We start from the raw sequence: 17,059 nt of genomic DNA, 5'->3' as shown, positions 1-17,059 counted from the left end.
TCTCTGGATCTGTCTGGATTTCAGGGATTATCTTTGCACACCTCTTCCTGAGGGCCGATGATCTTCTGTATCCGAGGAGTGTTTGGAGTGTCAGGGAAGATTGTGCCAATTTATCATGTTCTCAGTCACTGAGAGGTGTTGTTGTGCCCTTGTTTTGGCTGAGCGAGGGAAACGAGACCCATCTTTTAAGTTAAGTAGAAGTTTTTTATAAGACCACACCTTATTTTCCACCCTTATGTTTCCAAGCAGTGATTATCAGAATATTGTGCTATGGCGTCAGAGTTAACAGCCAGGAGCAGGTGTGCAGCATGACAGACGTTTAATGATCTTCAGCTTTATCTCTCACTCTCCGAGTGTTCAGCTTCACACTGAGGATCACCACTCCTGCCTGTTTTTGAGAGGTGTACAGCCAGTCCCATTTAAAGAGAAGCATGCTGTGAGAACGATACCTGGAAGACCTTGTCTCCTCCTCCTTTATCATACTTGACTTCATGATATATGACCATGTTTTTTTGATGCATCAATAAACTGTTCCCCTCTTGTCATTTTATTCTGTTTAAACTAAAATAAAATGTAGCTAACTATAGATGCTTAGCACTGCTCCAGGGTTACAGCTGTGAAAACACAAACTGTTGGTGTTATCACAGCTGGAACCAAATGTCCAATGAAGAGACTCAATGAGGGCCAAAACTGCATAATAATACACATTTACTGACTTGTTTTAAAATGTTTTGTCAGAACATGATGGCATCTTTAAAAAAAAGAGCAGGATTTACCTGAGTAATATAAACATCTGTAATTCAGAGGGAATCAAATTCAAAGCCAGTCGTCATGCACTCGTGTCTCCAGGGCTTTACCTCTAATTGTATACGGACCACTCCGGCTCAAGCACCTTCAGGGCAGTCTGGAGCTGAAACAAATTAGATATTTGAGAGCTTTGTTTTTTTTTCTTCTTCTTTTTCTTCTTTTGATAGGTGGAGGCCAGAGGATCAATTTAAAAGGGGGGTATGTGGGGTTTGTATTACCTGGGATAGCCGGTGTGGGCTCCATGTGTCAGAAAAAGCCATGTGTCCTGTCCCTGTTGCTCTTCACCTATTGGCCTGGCTGCTTATTTAACTGACCCTTCTCATCCAGCTCTGCACTCCTTCACACTGTTCTCCCTGCAGTTCGTTCTCAGTGCTCTTTCCTCCCCTCATGGCAGATGTGATCTTCTCCCTCGCCGCCCTGAAAGCCTTCATTTTCCTGGTGAGGAGGCACTTTATTTCAAACTTACACATCAGAGGTTTTGTGAGCCATCATATATATATATACATATATCTATATATATATATAGATATATGTATGTGTGTTTGTATATATAAAGAAAACAACATTTGTGTTAGAGCTGCTGGTGTTGAATATACCTGGAATCATATGTCATCTATTTTAAATGAACCACCAGCAAACTGAGGCTACAGCTAGTTAATATTTTTCACAGATAAGTTCTGCAGATAGAGAACCTTTCGTACAGTGATTGTGTTGGTTTTTGTGTTGTTGTTGTTGATGTTTAGGTTCAGGGTCATGGAAGTTCTCTGTAAATATTAGAGAGTTAGATGTGAACTCATGATTCTAGATCAGCTGCTGTCTGTGGTTGATGTGTTTGCCTTTTTCCGCCTACAGTGGAAGGTGTTTTATGACAGGGTAGGTCGAAGTTTAATGACTTTGTGATGTTACTTATTGAGAGACAGCAAGCCTATTACCTATCAACTGCAGATTGTGGTGAACGCATACAGTGAGCAGAGCTGCTGAGGCCCCAGGAGGAATCAAGGTAAGACAGAAAGTTATTTCACACGTCAGTGACAGTAAGTGACATCCAAGTGGTAAAATTTGGTTAATATATGAAAGAATATTGGACTTAAATTTTTAATTTTAAGTTATTACATTTTCCTATGTGAATGTGAAAGTAAACACAAGTTTTACTGTACATAGCTTTATTACTCGTGTTGTGCAACTACCATTCACTTTCCTGCTGTGTAATCTGATTGAATCTTCTTGGCGAGGATCTTCATCTTGTGGAATATGTGTGCCAGCTTGTTTACCTTTAAACAAGTAAACAATCTGGCACACATAACTCAGAATAACACAGATTAGGTGATGCACTGACTTCAATCGCGTCTTCCTTTTTGAACAATAAAGCTGCTGATACAGCTGTCTGGATGCTTCTGCACGTGTTTAATTAAAATGTAAAAATGTTTACTCATGTTATATAAGTTTTTTTTTTAGCTTAAAATAAATCCACCCTGTTGACAGGTCTCACTCTCATTCTCACGTGCCACATTTTGCTCGTCTGTGTTACTCTAACACGTCTCTCTACAGTTTAGACACACACACACACACACACACACACAATATCTGATCCTGGGATTTTGGCAAGTATTAGACTGATACTGAGGGCTGGTGCATCCAGTTATAAATCCTTTTCCTTTCCCAGCCACTGAGCACATGACCTGCTACAAAGGCTAAAAAATGTGAGATGCCTATGTAATTCATTTTAGGTGGGAAACAAAGCACCGGCAAAAAAGGAATGTTTTAGTAGATTGTGGAAGCATATATATATACCTAATACTAACCAAGAAAACAATGATGCTCAAAAAAAATCTGTAGTGATAAAAAAAACATTTTGTGCTGCACCAACTATCATGTTTTTATTTCTTTTGTCAGAGAAATCAAATATTTGTGCTTCTCGAGCTACAAAAATGGTCAACAAGACAATAATTGTGGCGCTGGCGGTCTTGCTGTTAGCATGTGTTGCCACTTTTGTGGGCGTATTCTTTGGTGTGGGGAAAAGCAAACCTGAGCCGAGGTACTTTGAGGCAGCTGTGGCAGCAGACGCGGGGCCGTGTTCAGAAGTCGGCAGGTAAAAAGACTTTCTGCAGGGCCTGTGGTACACATGCAAACTGAGTATTTTTAATTAAGCATAAGCTCTGTTTATTTGTGTCTCCACCTCTTCCCTTCCTGTGTGTGTTTAATGATTTATTTATTTATTTTTTACAACAGGGACATATTGTTGAAGGGGGGCTCTGCAGTAGACGCCACTATAGCTGGTTTGTTGTGTGCTGGATTAATGAACGCTCACAGTATGGGCATAGGCGGAGGGCTTTACCTCACCATCTACAATGCAACGACTGGTAACTCCACTCTCACTTTCATGCAACACTTCCTGGTTGTTAGGACTTTAAAGTTCATTTTTCAATGCATGCCTTCAATACAGGGACAGTTGAGACCATTGATGCCAGAGAAACAGCACCGAGAAATGCATCAGAGAACATGTTTGGGAACAGTACAGATTTATCTCGGAAAGGTAATGTGTAACCACTTATTGGAGACACATTCAAAGATCCATCAGGGCTGCAAACGCATGTTCATTGATGCTTGTTTGTTCTCATTGTTTGAAGGAGGGCTGTCCATTGCTGTACCAGGGGAGATTCGAGGTTATCAGATGGCACACCAACGACATGGTAAACTGCCTTGGAGGGACTTGTTCATGCCAAGCATCGAACTAGCAGAGAAAGGATTTCCTCTGGGCCAGGCACTTGCTTCTGCTCTGTCCAAAAATAAGAAAACCATTGTGAATGATTCAGCTCTGTGGTGAGAGCTGGCAACAAATAACTACTCTGATTGTTCATGTTAACTCTTAAACCTTAAATACCTTCCTCTTATCTTACAGTGAAGTGTTCTGTGGGAAAAATGGTGACATCCTGAAAGTAAATGACAACATTACATTTCCCAAGCTGGCAGAAACCTACAGGAGAATAGCTGAAGAGGGTCCAGAGGCTTTCTATAAGGGTGAACTGGCCCAGGATCTCGTGAATGATATCCAGGCAGCAGGTAGAAACTAAAAACTACATACCAAATAGGCTCATCCTCATACATTGGATGAAATGTTTTTGTAGCTATGAAGCAAAAGACTATATATACTGTCACTATATATATCTAATTTCCAGGGTAAAGAGGATTTGTACTACCAGTTCTGTCCAAGTGCGCTTTCACAGTGTTTGTCAATCCGTGTTTAGGCGGAATCATCACAATGGAGGATCTGAGGGATTACGTGCCTGTCTTAGATGAGAACCCTTTAAGGGTGAATGTGGGGGAGTACACCATGGCTGTTCCCAATGCCCCCGCTAGCGGCCCTGTGCTATCGCTGATATTAAACATCTTGAATGGTAAGCCTTGATGCTTTGTCCAAAAGCCTCCCGAGTGGGAGAGAATGTGCTTTAATGTGAGCTGCCTTTACTTTGCCAGACACTCTCACAGAAAGGACTCCACTGTGAGCCTAGTGTGGCTCGACTGCACAGTTTAAAATAAGAATTTTACCTGACAGAAGCTTGTTGCTCTGTAAAGCAGCTACTTTCATATGCATGTGTATATGTCTGTCTTATATACTGGCACAAACATAATTAAACAAATACAACTTTATTTGCAACAATTTGTTGTCATCAATACACCACTACTGTAGCTTCTAAGTAATTTATTGAACACAAACAGATGGTGCCTCAGAAGGTGCTTTTGGACTCCCTAATAGCATGCTGTGAGGATTCACATTCACACCGCTAATCCAAGTGTTGAATAGTGGTTGGTACAGACAATGTCATGCAATGACAAATAACATCACAAACAGGCACTTTCTCTATGTTCTGCTCGTTTGACACTCATAAAGAAATCATGCCACACAGACTCTGGCTGCATCTGGTTTTGGATGGACAGGCAGATTTAGAGAGAACACTGAGTCCTGAAGCATCTAAAATAAGCTGAAATTTGGTCCAACTAAAGACTAAAGTTAATATAATGAGGGAGCTCTTTGTCTCTGAGAGAATGACTTATATTTTATTAAAGTAATCAAGATCCAAAGATAATTGCTGCCTGTATCTTCACACCTGACACGCTCCCAGCCGGCACAGTTCATAAAGACGTGACTCATCCAATCACCAGTCCCTTGGTCATTTATCATTTTCCTCATGTGATCCTTTTTTTTCTCCCTTTGCTGATCATTAATTTAAGCATAACCCAGCATGAAATCTGAACTGTTGGTCTGTGAAGACATGGTCTCACAGCTCCATGACTGTGTCGGAGGCTCGGGATTAAATGAGAAGCTTCCTTCTAAAGCAATTGATCTGCCCAAACCTTTCCTTTCTCCTGACTGGCCACCCACTCACTGCAACCCCCCACGCCCCTCCTGCCTCACACACCAACACTAATCTCACCAATTTACCTCTAATTGGACACAGCTGAATGGCTGAAGCTTCATGCACATATTTCAGTCACCAGCCAGAATTGTCCTCTGGCAGATTTACCATGATTCCTGCCTCTGTCTGACAGCTGAAACCCATCAAACCTAAACTCTCCGGTTGCCTCAGCTTGCCTCGTTTGACTGTCAGCACAGGCTAATGCCCGTGGTCTGCTCACAGAAGCTTTTAGACCAAATAAAAACAGAGGAGCAGCCTGGGTCAAGTCCATTTTGTCTGTCTCTTTTTGTACATAAACCTGAAAGAATGAAGAAAGCTGGGGGAGGCTGTGCTCTGAATAAATTGCTGTTGATTATTGTTTTCTTTTGTTTTGTTTTTTTACAGGGTACTCCTTCTCTGCAGATAGTATGGCAAGCCCTGAGAAAAAGATCCTCACCTACCATCGCATTGTGGAGGCCTTTCGTTTTGCTTATGCAAAGAGAACCCTGCTTGGAGATCCAAAGTTTCTCAACATCACAGATGTAAGCTCACAGTCTCTGCTTCGAACACATTTAATAGGATGGGTTCAGTTTTGGTGTCATCACAGAATTGCGTTCTGCAGAACCAGGTCTTTCTTGACTATGATTGTATATGTTGGGAAGCTTTGAACCAAATTTCTCTGCCCATAGCTGTAGAAACATCACTGCTTGAGTGACTGTCTGGAAAGGTCAAGGTTGAAGGAACAAAGTCACAGAGCAGGTATCAGAAATGAATTTTTCAAATCTTTCTCCCCCTCTAAGCTCATCCAGAATATGACTTCAAGTTCCTATGCTGATGAGCTCCGTCAAAAGATTACTGACGACACCACACATCACATGAACTACTATGAGCCGGAGTTTTACTTGCCTGACAACCACGGGACGTCACACATCTCTGTGGTCGCAGAGGATGGAAGCGCTGTGGCAGCCACCAGCACCATCAATCACCTGTAGGTCTCCCTTATTGACCAAAGTTTACCAGTTTTTATCATAGACCGCACAAGATTATCAACATGGTTATTGTTTTCTGGCAGTTTGGGATCCAAAGTCATGTCAAGATCAACAGGGATACTTCTCAACAACGAGATGGACGACTTCAGCTCCCCATTCATCACAAATGGATTTGGTGTGCCTCCTTCACCAAACAACTTCATTAGGCCAGGTGGGATTACCTCCAATACACTCATATAAACACACACAAACTGGAAACACACAAAGAGGTGCTCAAAGCCGTACCACAGATTAGCGTTCCAAGATTGATTATAGTTCACACAGATGTCTGCTGGCCCTTTGTGAAGTACTGACACAGAATAATTTTTTTTTTTCGTTACAAGGGAAAAAGCCGCAGTCTTCTATGTGTCCGGCCATCTTGCTTGACAAAAACAACAAGGTTAAAATGGTAGTTGGAGGCTCAGGAGGGACAAAAATCACTACCTCTGTCGCTCAGGTTAGTGGCATCTACTAATAAAAGATACATTTATAGTATGTTATTAACTTATTAGGATCCATTGTCACAATGTTTTTTTTGTAGGTGATCCTGAATGTACTGTTCTTCAACATTGATTTGAACAGCGCTGTGTCAGATCCCAGGCTCCACAACCAGCTGAGTCCAAACGCCACTTTTGCAGAGCCCGACTTTGACAAAGTGAGTGTCACAAACCGCAAACAGCATTGACATATGTAACTAACACCAGGATGGTGTGGTGCGCTGGGAGACAATCCTTCATCCAAAACCTCCGGCAAAAACTCAATACCTCAGCCATGACCAGCACCAGGGAGACTGTTCAGGGATCAATACAATGTAACACACATGTTTCAGTACTAGCATGCCAATAGTCTCATTTGTCGTGTGGTGAAAAATATGCTCATCATATTATTCCTGCCTTTGTATGCAAGAGGAATCTTTTTTAGTATAACTAACATATCCTAAACATGTTGGCTTACAAAAAATGTGCTTTTTCTTTGGCATGCAGAACATCATGGATGGTCTGGCAAAAAAGAACCACGAGACAGAGTTCCTCAAATCCACAGGAGCCGTGGTGCAGGCGATTGTTCGTCACAACAATGGACTGGAAGCTCAGTCAGATCCTCGCAAGTGGGGGTATGCTGCTGGGTACTGAGATCATAAACACACCTCTGACTATCAACAGAGAGAAGATCAGAATACCTAATAAAGGACTCAGCACTAGTTGTGTGACACACAGCGCCTCAGTTGATTCCAACGTCTGAATTTTCTGTCACCTCATTGTGGATTGGAATGAATAATATTGACAAAAATCTTTATTTACTGACAAAACACAGTGTTCTGTTCACAAAGGCAGTGGTAAAAGCATCCTATATTTAAGCAGCACCTTTGTAAATCATTAGCTGTGTGCAGCTGTTTCCCTTTATGTTGTATAGGTCTGATATGATGTGGTATCTAAAGCCCTGTTCACACTGGGGAAAAAAATGTGGTTTAAGCAGGATTTGGCCGCATCCTGATCAATCCAGATGTGTTTTTTTCCGAGTGTGAACACCTCCAATCCGGCTGAATCCAGTTTGATTTCAAGCCGGCTAGATCCACCCTCGAGAGGTGGATCTAGCCGGATTGGCTCAAATGTGGCTCAGGTGTGAACGCCAATGTGGCTAGCGAATCCGGCTAAGGTAATTGTTGAATTAATGACTGCACTCTAAGGCCCCGTTCACACTGGAGAAAGTCATTCCAGCTAGAATAGGATTGAGCCCAGACAGCCTTTAAGCTGGATGCGTTCAGACCTATTTTCAAATCTGGCTAGCACACAGTTGTGTCCGCACTCAATCCGGCTTCATCCAGCATGTTTGCTGTTCTCCAAACCACTAGGTGGCGCCTCGTAATATGGCTAATAATGTGGCTAGCCGGATTCGCTAGCCACATTTGCGTTCACACCTGAGCCACATTTGAGCCAATCCTGCTAGATCCACCTCTCGAGGGTGGATCTAGCCGGCTTGAAATCAAACTGGATTCAGCCGGATTGGAGGTGTTCACACTCGGAAAAAAACACATCTGGATTGATCAAATCCTGCTTAAGCCACATTTTTTTCCCCAGTGTGAACGGGGCCTAATTTAAGAACATTATGAGCCGAGGAAAGTCAGTCAGAATTAATTGTGGCATCATTTTTAGTCTTATTTTTCCAGGACAGTTCATGTGAGGTGACAAAGATCAGACAGGAGCTGTTGAAATAACTGAATACCTCAGTCCAACATCACATACAGTCATTTCCAACAACCCAGAGTTCAATGGCCTGTAGCGACCTCACAACATCACCACTGGGATTGAAGGCTCTTTATTTTCTCAGCTGGAATGTACATTTTTTGCTGACTGGTTTATAGACACAGTGTAATGATAAAAAAAGTGTTTTAATATTCACACTTATTAGACATATTTATTTTAAAAATAAACACATTACAATCCAGACTGGGATCTGACTTCTTTGTTTTTAACCATTTCATGCAAGTTGTCTGTGAAACAAAAAAAATGTCTGTACTTCTCACAGTAGGCTGTCTGTTGGCTGATATGACCACAGAGTAAGTTCATGATTAACATAAGTGTGAGTCCACAGCTTTGCACCATGTCCACTGTGAGACTTGTAGATGAAAGCTAACATTTCTAAGCAAAGATGATATTAACATGTTAATGCTAAGCAGTTAATTATGCATAACATTGAGCTTTTTTAAGTAGAATTGTAAAAATGACTCTGCTATACAAAGAGCAAAGAATTAAAGCTATAAGCTTATGCTGTATAAAGCTGCTCATAATAACATGGAGGTCTATTGGAAATGGTGCACTTTTGCAGCCAGCCTCAAGTGGCCATTTGTGGAATTGCAGGTTTTCTCACTTCTCAGTGCCGGGCAAAGGGAGCTAAATCTCTGTATTGAAAAATTTTGTATTGTGTCCATTAAATTAGCATTATTTCTTATTGCAGTGAATGCATAAATCACGCTTGAGTTTGGGGAGGACATAAAGACTGCAGAGTAAGGGACTAATGGGTTATATCGGGACAACCAAATCCTTTGCTCCTCTTTCTATCTGTTTTGGTGTTTGTGGTGTCCTCAAATGTAATTATTTTTGAATATTAAAGTATGTTTTAAGAAGACAGAAAATGCAAAAATGACTTATGGTGATACAGGAATGTTTCCTTTAAGGCCCAATTAAGAGCAGTCTTACTTAGTTTATGATGAACTTCAGAGTTATGCAACTCTGACAGCCAATTTACTAACTCCTGCAGGCATGGAAAAAAAATCTCAAGTCTGTGCATATATCAAATACTCTATGCGCATAGTTTTAATTTGATGAGGACACACATGTTCAAAGATTCATGTAGAAAAACGTCGAATAACTGCAGCTGAGATAATGTGCTTCATCAGGACACTTTGTGCCTGAAAGTGTGCAGAGTCATCACAGGATTATTTAACTGCCTCTGCTTGGAGTGGAAGAGTATTACTGGTGAGTCATTTTCTGCATACTGTAAAACGATGCTCATTTTAAACGGCTGTTATTTATACAAAGAGGGTAATATCAAGACATTAAAGCTACAAAGTCACAACTTATCCAGATTAACTCATTTGTCTTACAACAAAGACAGTGGTGCTTCACATGGACTCAAATTTGCATGCTCTTGTAACTCACATCGAGTGCCTCAGAGGAGAACGGAACAGAATCCACTTAAGAAATCATTACTAATTCATAAGTTTCTCTACTGAAATGTATCTCGTTACTGCTTTCTCTGTTTCAGTACTGTTCTGAAATAAGGCAAAGGGGACGGCTGATTGCTGATCACAGTATACTAACAACAAGGGACTGGTGCTAAGACAATGACTTGTCTAGGATTAGACTTAATGTTTCATTGAAATGACACAAATATTCTCAGATGATGGTGGTAAAAATGTATTATCCTTTTATATAAAAACATTTTGACAAAATACAGAAAACACAATATTACATTTTGTTGTTAGAATATCACTTTACGTTGTCTTTACATGATTTTGGAATCACAGTATCGACTGGAACCTGAATACGGTTGTTTCACATACAGTAAAATATTCAGAGTTCCCTGAACAGGCAGCTGTCAGGATGCACCTCAGGGTGACCCTTTAAATTGGTTACATGGCTCATCGACAGTGAACAGTTTTTTTTTAGAAAGTACTTAAATGAAACATTCATTGATATTAATAGACATAGTGCACATTGTTCAGTGCCTAAAAGCAAGTAAAAGCAAACATGACATTAAAGAGCCAATGTGTTGGATTTAGGGACATCTAGTGGTGGGATTTTAAATTGTAATCAAGTGATTTTTCCAGTCATGTGGGAACACATCACAAATAGCTGCCATGTCAGTATGAAAAAAAAAACAAAAACAATGTTTGATTTGTCCATTATGGGCCACTGTCCGTTCAAGAGGACCTGCTGTTTATGAATAAAGTGTAATCTCTACAAATAGATGTCTTTAAATCAAACACACTGGATCTTTAAAAGACAAATTATGACAGCTTATTCTTATTTTCACTGAGAGCTGTGAGTAACGTGGTCTAACAGGGCAGGAGACCTGAAGAGTCAGATAACTGAACACTCTTTCTATATGAGTGTTTCAAAGGTTAAGAGAGAGAATGTATATATTTATTTATATATATTTATTAGCACCTGTTGGTGTGTCTTAATTAGCACTTGGAGTGTATATGGATCATTACCATCACTTGAGGCTCACTTGGGAGAATGTGAACTACGCACATAAAAAAGAAATTATGAAAAAAACCACTATATTAAAATATTTATGTCTCAATAGATTATTGTGTTGTGTAATAGGTTGGTGGCACTTCCTAAAAGAATTAGCTCCATTTTTCCTGCACCCACTTAACACCAGCAGAGTGCAGAGAGTGGTAGATGGACTTTCTTTTGCCATTTTCCTGGACAAAAAGGTGAAAAATACCTTGTCTGTTAGGCATACATGGTGGCCAAGATTACGGTCACTCATAATACTCACATTTTGTTGTCAGAGCTGCATTACATTCACTGTTTTTTTAAGGCTAAAGGCTCAGTCAGTCTTAAGGGCAGGTTTTAGTGGAAAGGTTATGAGTCCCTGTGGTCAGTATCCAGCTGACATTCCCAACTTTCTGCTGTCTGATACAGCGGTAATGCAGCCATTCTCCTTCTCAACAGCATTGACCACGTTGAAAAAATATTTCCAGTTCCCCACTTTGTGTCCAAGAGCTCTGAGGCCTTCTACCACAGACTGTGGATACACAACACACACATAAAAATTAATCACTTTTTAGGGAAAATTTAATCCGACTTTGTAGGATTATGTCCTGGTAATCTCCATCAGAATCCATTAGTATAAATAGAAATGGTGTTTTGTAGACACAACATCACAGTCCAGTGATTTTGAATGACATTAATGGATTTGGGGGATGAAAATACTTCACCTTGTCAAAGTCTGGTTCAAAATTCACATCGTTCTTTGCATCCACAAACACTATGGGGGCAGCGATGGCATCTTTCAGGTTCATCCCCAGCCACAGTCGATTTATTATAGACTGCAAAATTACAGGAGAACTGTGTAAGCAAATAAACAGCAAAGCACACAAACAACATGAGCACAGTGACTTTAATTATCAAGCTACCAAGGCCACTGCTGTGGTAATCATGCTTCCTCCTGATCCACCAATCACAAGGATCCCTCCAGACTTTGACTCCATTATTACTGGAGTCATTGAGGAAGGAGGACGTTCACCTAAACAAGACAACAATCAGACTCCTTATCAGACAGAAAGAGGAACGACTGGATGTCTACATGTCTTTAATTCAATTGTGGAAGGTTGAGAGGCTATGTTTATGTCTGCGACTTTACCTGCCCTCAGTGTGTCTGCTCTCCCGCAAAAGTCAGACAGCTCATTGTTGAGGATGATGCCTGTTCGTGGAGAGTAAATGGTTCCTCCGAATCTACACAACAACAACAACAACAAACACACACACACAAACATGCACGCACATTATATTACAGCACAAATTTCCCTGTAATAAGATGCTAGATATACAGATCTTCTTTGAAGAGTCTTCCTGCTCACAATTGGTTTATTGTGCTGGTGGCAGAGACTGCCAGTCCATCTTCATCTATGACAGACACATGTGTTGTCCCAATGTGATCAGAGGAAGGGTTGATATTCGAGTAGTAAGAGTTGTCATGGGTGCGGTTTGAAGTGATCTTCTGTCTGATGTGATTAATGAAGGAGGGATTGATCAAGTGTTCTGCACTCTGCAAGAGAAAAATATTTAACAGAGATCTCATCAGATCCTGTATTGCTGGGTTAGATTATGTTTCTTCCAGCCAAGACAATAAGACACTACAGAAGTGGGAACACAATGGTTTATAACACCTCTGAGACACGAGGATATGAAGTTTTTATCCTTGCAAATCTTTGCTCCATCAACAATAAAAAATGATTTCAGATCCCAACCTTTCCGTGACTAAAGACTGGATCACGAATGCTCCTTCTTTGCCCATTAGCAAACTTAGCTGCCTCAATATAATGATGGTACATCTGCATCTTCTTGTTGCCAACCAGGTTGTTTGAAGTCATTGAGAACTCTGTGGAAAATAAACAAAACAACAAGCTTTCAAACTATTATTACAATGACTGTAGTGCAGGCAAAGATTTCAGTCAGCTGCTACAGTAGGATTGTTCAATAAATGAACCTTTCATGACCCTGAGGATGAGGGCGAGCAGGGCGCCTCCAGAAGGCGGTGGAGGGATGTGCATCTCAGTGTTTCCAAGTGGAACAGTCCAGGCATCGTCTACCTGCACCTGGAAGGACTTCAGGTCCTCCATTTTCAATGTCCCACCTATGCATAACAAAACACACACACACCTTTACTTTTCTAACATTTCATTTTCTGTCTGTTCAAGCAAAAACATCTAGCTTGTACCAACCTGCAGCTTTTATGTCTTGGATTAAGTCTTGTCCTATCTTGCCAGAATAAAAGGCATCTACACCTTGCTCTGCAATGGTTTCCATGGTTTCTGCAAGTTTAGGAAACTTCAGGATGTCTCTGGTCCTCAGAACAGTTTTGTTTCTGTTGCAGAAAATTTCACTGAAAGAACACACACACAGAACAGAAACCAAGCAAAAGGAGGTGAGAGTAAGAGACATCTGTCAAATCAGAAGCAAAACATAAAGTGACCTGTAGGGTCAGAGCAGTGTGCCACACATATCCAAAAATATGGCAAGCTAAAGCTGTGCTGGAAGAAAGACTGGATCAAAATTCTTCCTGAGAGCTGAATCTGCAGGTGGACTACTACAGGAAAGTGCTGTGAGCATATTGATGAATACTATTTTAGGAGGATTCAATGGCAACTTAAAAATCTGCAAAAAGTAGTTGTGACATTCTTTGGTGTGTGTTTACAGATCAGGTACAGGAGAGGTAAATATATGATATGTACATATTGAGTTACAATTCACCATCTCTCTCAGACCCACAAAATCATGATGCATTCAAGGGTTACGGGAAAAAAGGGATTCATTTGTAATGATGTATTGTATATATTATATACAATACTCTAGTGGCTTCTTTGATCTGGATTTATATCTGTTACCCATGAAAGGTACCAGATGTGACCCTGGATCGCTGATCCTCAAATGGCCCCACTTGTCCAAATGATGCACAATTTAAGGCCATTTAGTGCATCGCTTATATTTTCAAAGTAACATCACAATGTGCATTGGGGACAGCCAAGTCCCAGGTGACCGTCTGCTGACCCCCCAGTCCTTCACTCAGTACTATGACTCCTGCAAAAGATGTATGATTCATAATCCTTAAAGCCACATTGAAAGATGACATCCACCCAAAACAAGACGCATTTATGGACTCTTATCCCCGGGGCTGTGTGAGTGTCACAGACAGACACTTGGAAAAATAGATTTCAAACTCCCCTATTTTTCTCAGTCTGCAGTCAAATAACCTTTCCTCTCGTCCATTTTGTTAGCATAATAGTTAGAGTCTAGTGCTTTCTCTTTAATTTCTTTATCAGGCTCCCAGAAGTCCAGATGTATATGTGAAAATATGATGCTACTCAAGGCGCCTGCTCTGTGGACTTAACTTGCACTGAGTATTTTGTAAGCAAGCTATGCATCAAAGTGTCAAAGTAAACTTGTCTTTTTAGGCTTTTCACACACATTTACCTGACCTCAGCTTAAATCCTTCTGAAAAAGCACAAGTACGTCTGATAGAGGGGGCACACTGCTTTTGTCTCTGGGCCATTGTGCCTTGCTGAGAACAATAGCGTGCACCCTTATCTGTTTTGTCGTTTAGAGCAGATGCTGTTATGCAAACTGTAAAGTTAAAATCTGTAGTTAACTGTTAACAAAGAGGTTGCACAAAAGGCCTTGTGCTCGAGAATTTCTGCACAATAATATAAAGTAAATAAGTTGCCATACCACAGAGATGACTTTTCCACCAGCTGTTTGACAATGTCAGTGTTCAGAAGTTTTCCCAGAAAGGGGGGCAAAGGGATTCCCTCTTTGGCCAGTTTAATTGTTGGTTCAAACAGCCTGGCCCAGGGCAGCTTCCCATACTGTTTGTGCAGCATCTCATAGCCACGCAGCTCTCCAGGGACACCAATCCACTGGCTACCTGCAGTGTACAGGTTGCAAATAGTAAAGATGAATACAGTGAATAAGTGAATAGAAATGTGTCTCATAAAATAATTAAAAAAAATCTCTGCCTACCTATGGAAAAACTAAATGTAGAGCTACAGTCGTTCAACAGGTCAGCCTTGAATGACTGCGGGACTGTCTCTCTGAAGTTGTACACTTTAACATAGCCTAAGAAGCAAACATCAGTCAGATTCATTATTGTAAAACAATCAAATGATAGGAGAGGACTCACCTGTTTTATTTCTCACAGTTACTATGGACCCTCCTCCGATCCCCATACTCTGAGGATTGACCACTGATGTGCACAGGAGAGCTGCAATGGCGCCATCTACTGCTGAGCCCCCCTGTTCAAGCATGTTCCTGGAAAACATTTTCACTGCATTTATGGGAAATCACGCTCTGACTGCTCTCACCTACTAACAAGCATATTCACAGCTTTTAAACCATGTTCTGATGTTTGACAGTCACTGGTAACAAAGGTGCTTCTTTTTTATTAATCTGAATCATGGGGTAATTTGTAGGAATTACAACACACATATTACAACACAACTCAATTAGACCACACAACAGAACATGTTAGCCTAAGTCAGAACAGCCTGTAACAGCACTGAATGGGTCTTTTCAATAAGAGGTTGGCGCTGGGTCAGATGTGTTCGCTGAGAAACAGCGTCGGGAATGTTGGCTTTGTTGAAGTCTGGCCAAGTCAGAGCTTTGAAACGTCTAACAAAAAGTTAATTATCAGGAATAAAGGCTTAATTTAATAATAGAAATGTCAATAGGTAATGTGAGCATAAAACAAATGCAATGGTTAGAAATAGTTATATCCCTAAATCTTTGAAAACAAAAAGTGGAGGGGAAAGAAAACTAAAGGACACATATTTTATTACAAAAAAACATTATGTAAATATAACTTTAAAGAAATATTGCACTATTGTGCACTTGTGACATGTATTTAAAAAAGTGTTGGAATAATTTAAAATAGTTCAGAGAATATGTTTACTTTTACAAATTACATTTAAGAGCATGGAGGATTTGTAGTGAAATATGCTTTAAAGGTTTCCTAACTATACCTGGAGGCTAATTGAGCGTTTTGTTATGGTTAATAACAAAAGCTATGCCCATTGTTGATGTGTAATTTTTGTTTTCTGTGCTCACTTCTAAGTGTATTAACGGGATGTAAAATGACTGACTTTGCATGCATCATCTCTAACTGTCTGTCTGAGTGTTCTTCAGACAGAGGTCTGGACGTTGAGAACATGTTTAATCATCAGGACTTTACTCTGATTCAGGCAAAGTGAGTGAGCTGAGCTCTGCTCATTGTGTCTGCTGTGAACTGGGAAATGAACCCTTCAGACATTTCGGCAGAGGACAGGAAAGAACTTTCTTCCATATACAAAAGCAGGAAAAGCTGCATGCAGGATTTCCAATGTCAGAAAATCACCTTTGTTCTATATTTGGACTTAAGAGTTGGTGAAGGATTGATAGAGTCCACAGAACATTCACCCCACATCAGAGGGAATCTGCTAACAGGCACATCTAACAGGATGATGTGAAATAAATCACCCTGATGTGAGGAGAATCAGTTGACTGGCACTTCTACAGGCATTATTTCTGTTCTTCACATAGAGCCTATCAAATCTCTTAAACTGCTTATACCACAGCTCGGTTCAGCTTTTTATCTCACCCGTGGTGTGACAGTAGCCCACTAAGTTCTCCCCATGTTATCCCTACAAGCTCAAATTCATCACTGACCTCTCCCTGTTTAAACACAGTTAACCCCCCGCACCGACCCCCGATCCACCCGGTGACTTACCTGCCGATCTCGGAGCAGCGCAGCGAGTCTGCAGACACCGCTGCGTGCTGGAAGCTGCCGCTGGAACATCTACTATCAACAAGTGAAGCGATGCACAGACAAACGAGAGCAACCGCGCAAATTAACCCGCACAGAATAAAGCAGCACAGCAGCCAGGGCTTATATTTAGCCATTGAAGTTTGTGAGGAGGAAAGTTTGTGCTGCTGCTGCTGCTGCCGCTCAGTGCGCACACACGCTACAATAAAATCTGCCTAATCCCAATTATTACCCCTCCTCCTCCCTCCATCCACTATGCTCCTGAAACGAAAGACGTAGGAAGCTCATCTGAAGCTGATCGCC

The 17,059-nt window shown here is 40.9% G+C and overlaps 2 protein-coding genes across 2 annotated transcripts; one reads left to right on the top strand and one right to left on the bottom strand.

Moving 5' to 3' along the window:
* The first annotated feature begins 1,752 nt into the window (after positions 1-1,752).
* ggt1b (gamma-glutamyltransferase 1b) lies at positions 1,753-7,676 on the top strand. The gene is made up of 13 exons (XM_028418051.1): positions 1,753-1,807; positions 2,701-2,896; positions 3,037-3,167; positions 3,251-3,340; positions 3,435-3,627; positions 3,707-3,867; positions 4,053-4,202; positions 5,607-5,743; positions 6,002-6,189; positions 6,274-6,401; positions 6,574-6,686; positions 6,771-6,884; positions 7,213-7,676. Exons 2-13 carry the CDS (start codon positions 2,736-2,738, stop codon positions 7,357-7,359), a joined length of 1,713 nt encoding a protein of 570 aa, XP_028273852.1. The 5' UTR covers positions 1,753-1,807; positions 2,701-2,735; the 3' UTR covers positions 7,360-7,676.
* A 2,451-nt stretch (positions 7,677-10,127) lies between these two features.
* On the bottom strand, positions 10,128-17,059 carry ggt5b (gamma-glutamyltransferase 5b). The gene is made up of 12 exons (XM_028418052.1): positions 16,721-17,059; positions 15,140-15,267; positions 14,980-15,075; positions 14,689-14,884; positions 13,185-13,345; positions 12,950-13,096; positions 12,711-12,841; positions 12,321-12,508; positions 12,104-12,195; positions 11,877-11,986; positions 11,679-11,789; positions 10,128-11,485 (listed from the first exon to the last, which is right to left on the bottom strand). Exons 1-12 carry the CDS (start codon positions 16,891-16,893, stop codon positions 11,339-11,341), a joined length of 1,680 nt encoding a protein of 559 aa, XP_028273853.1. The 5' UTR covers positions 16,894-17,059; the 3' UTR covers positions 10,128-11,338.

This window comes from Parambassis ranga, chromosome 12, assembly GCF_900634625.1.
Source record: "Parambassis ranga chromosome 12, fParRan2.1, whole genome shotgun sequence".
NCBI lineage: Eukaryota > Metazoa > Chordata > Actinopteri > Ambassidae > Parambassis > Parambassis ranga.
The sequence above is the reverse complement of the archived record's forward strand: the minus strand, read 5'-3'. Positions and strand labels throughout refer to the sequence as shown.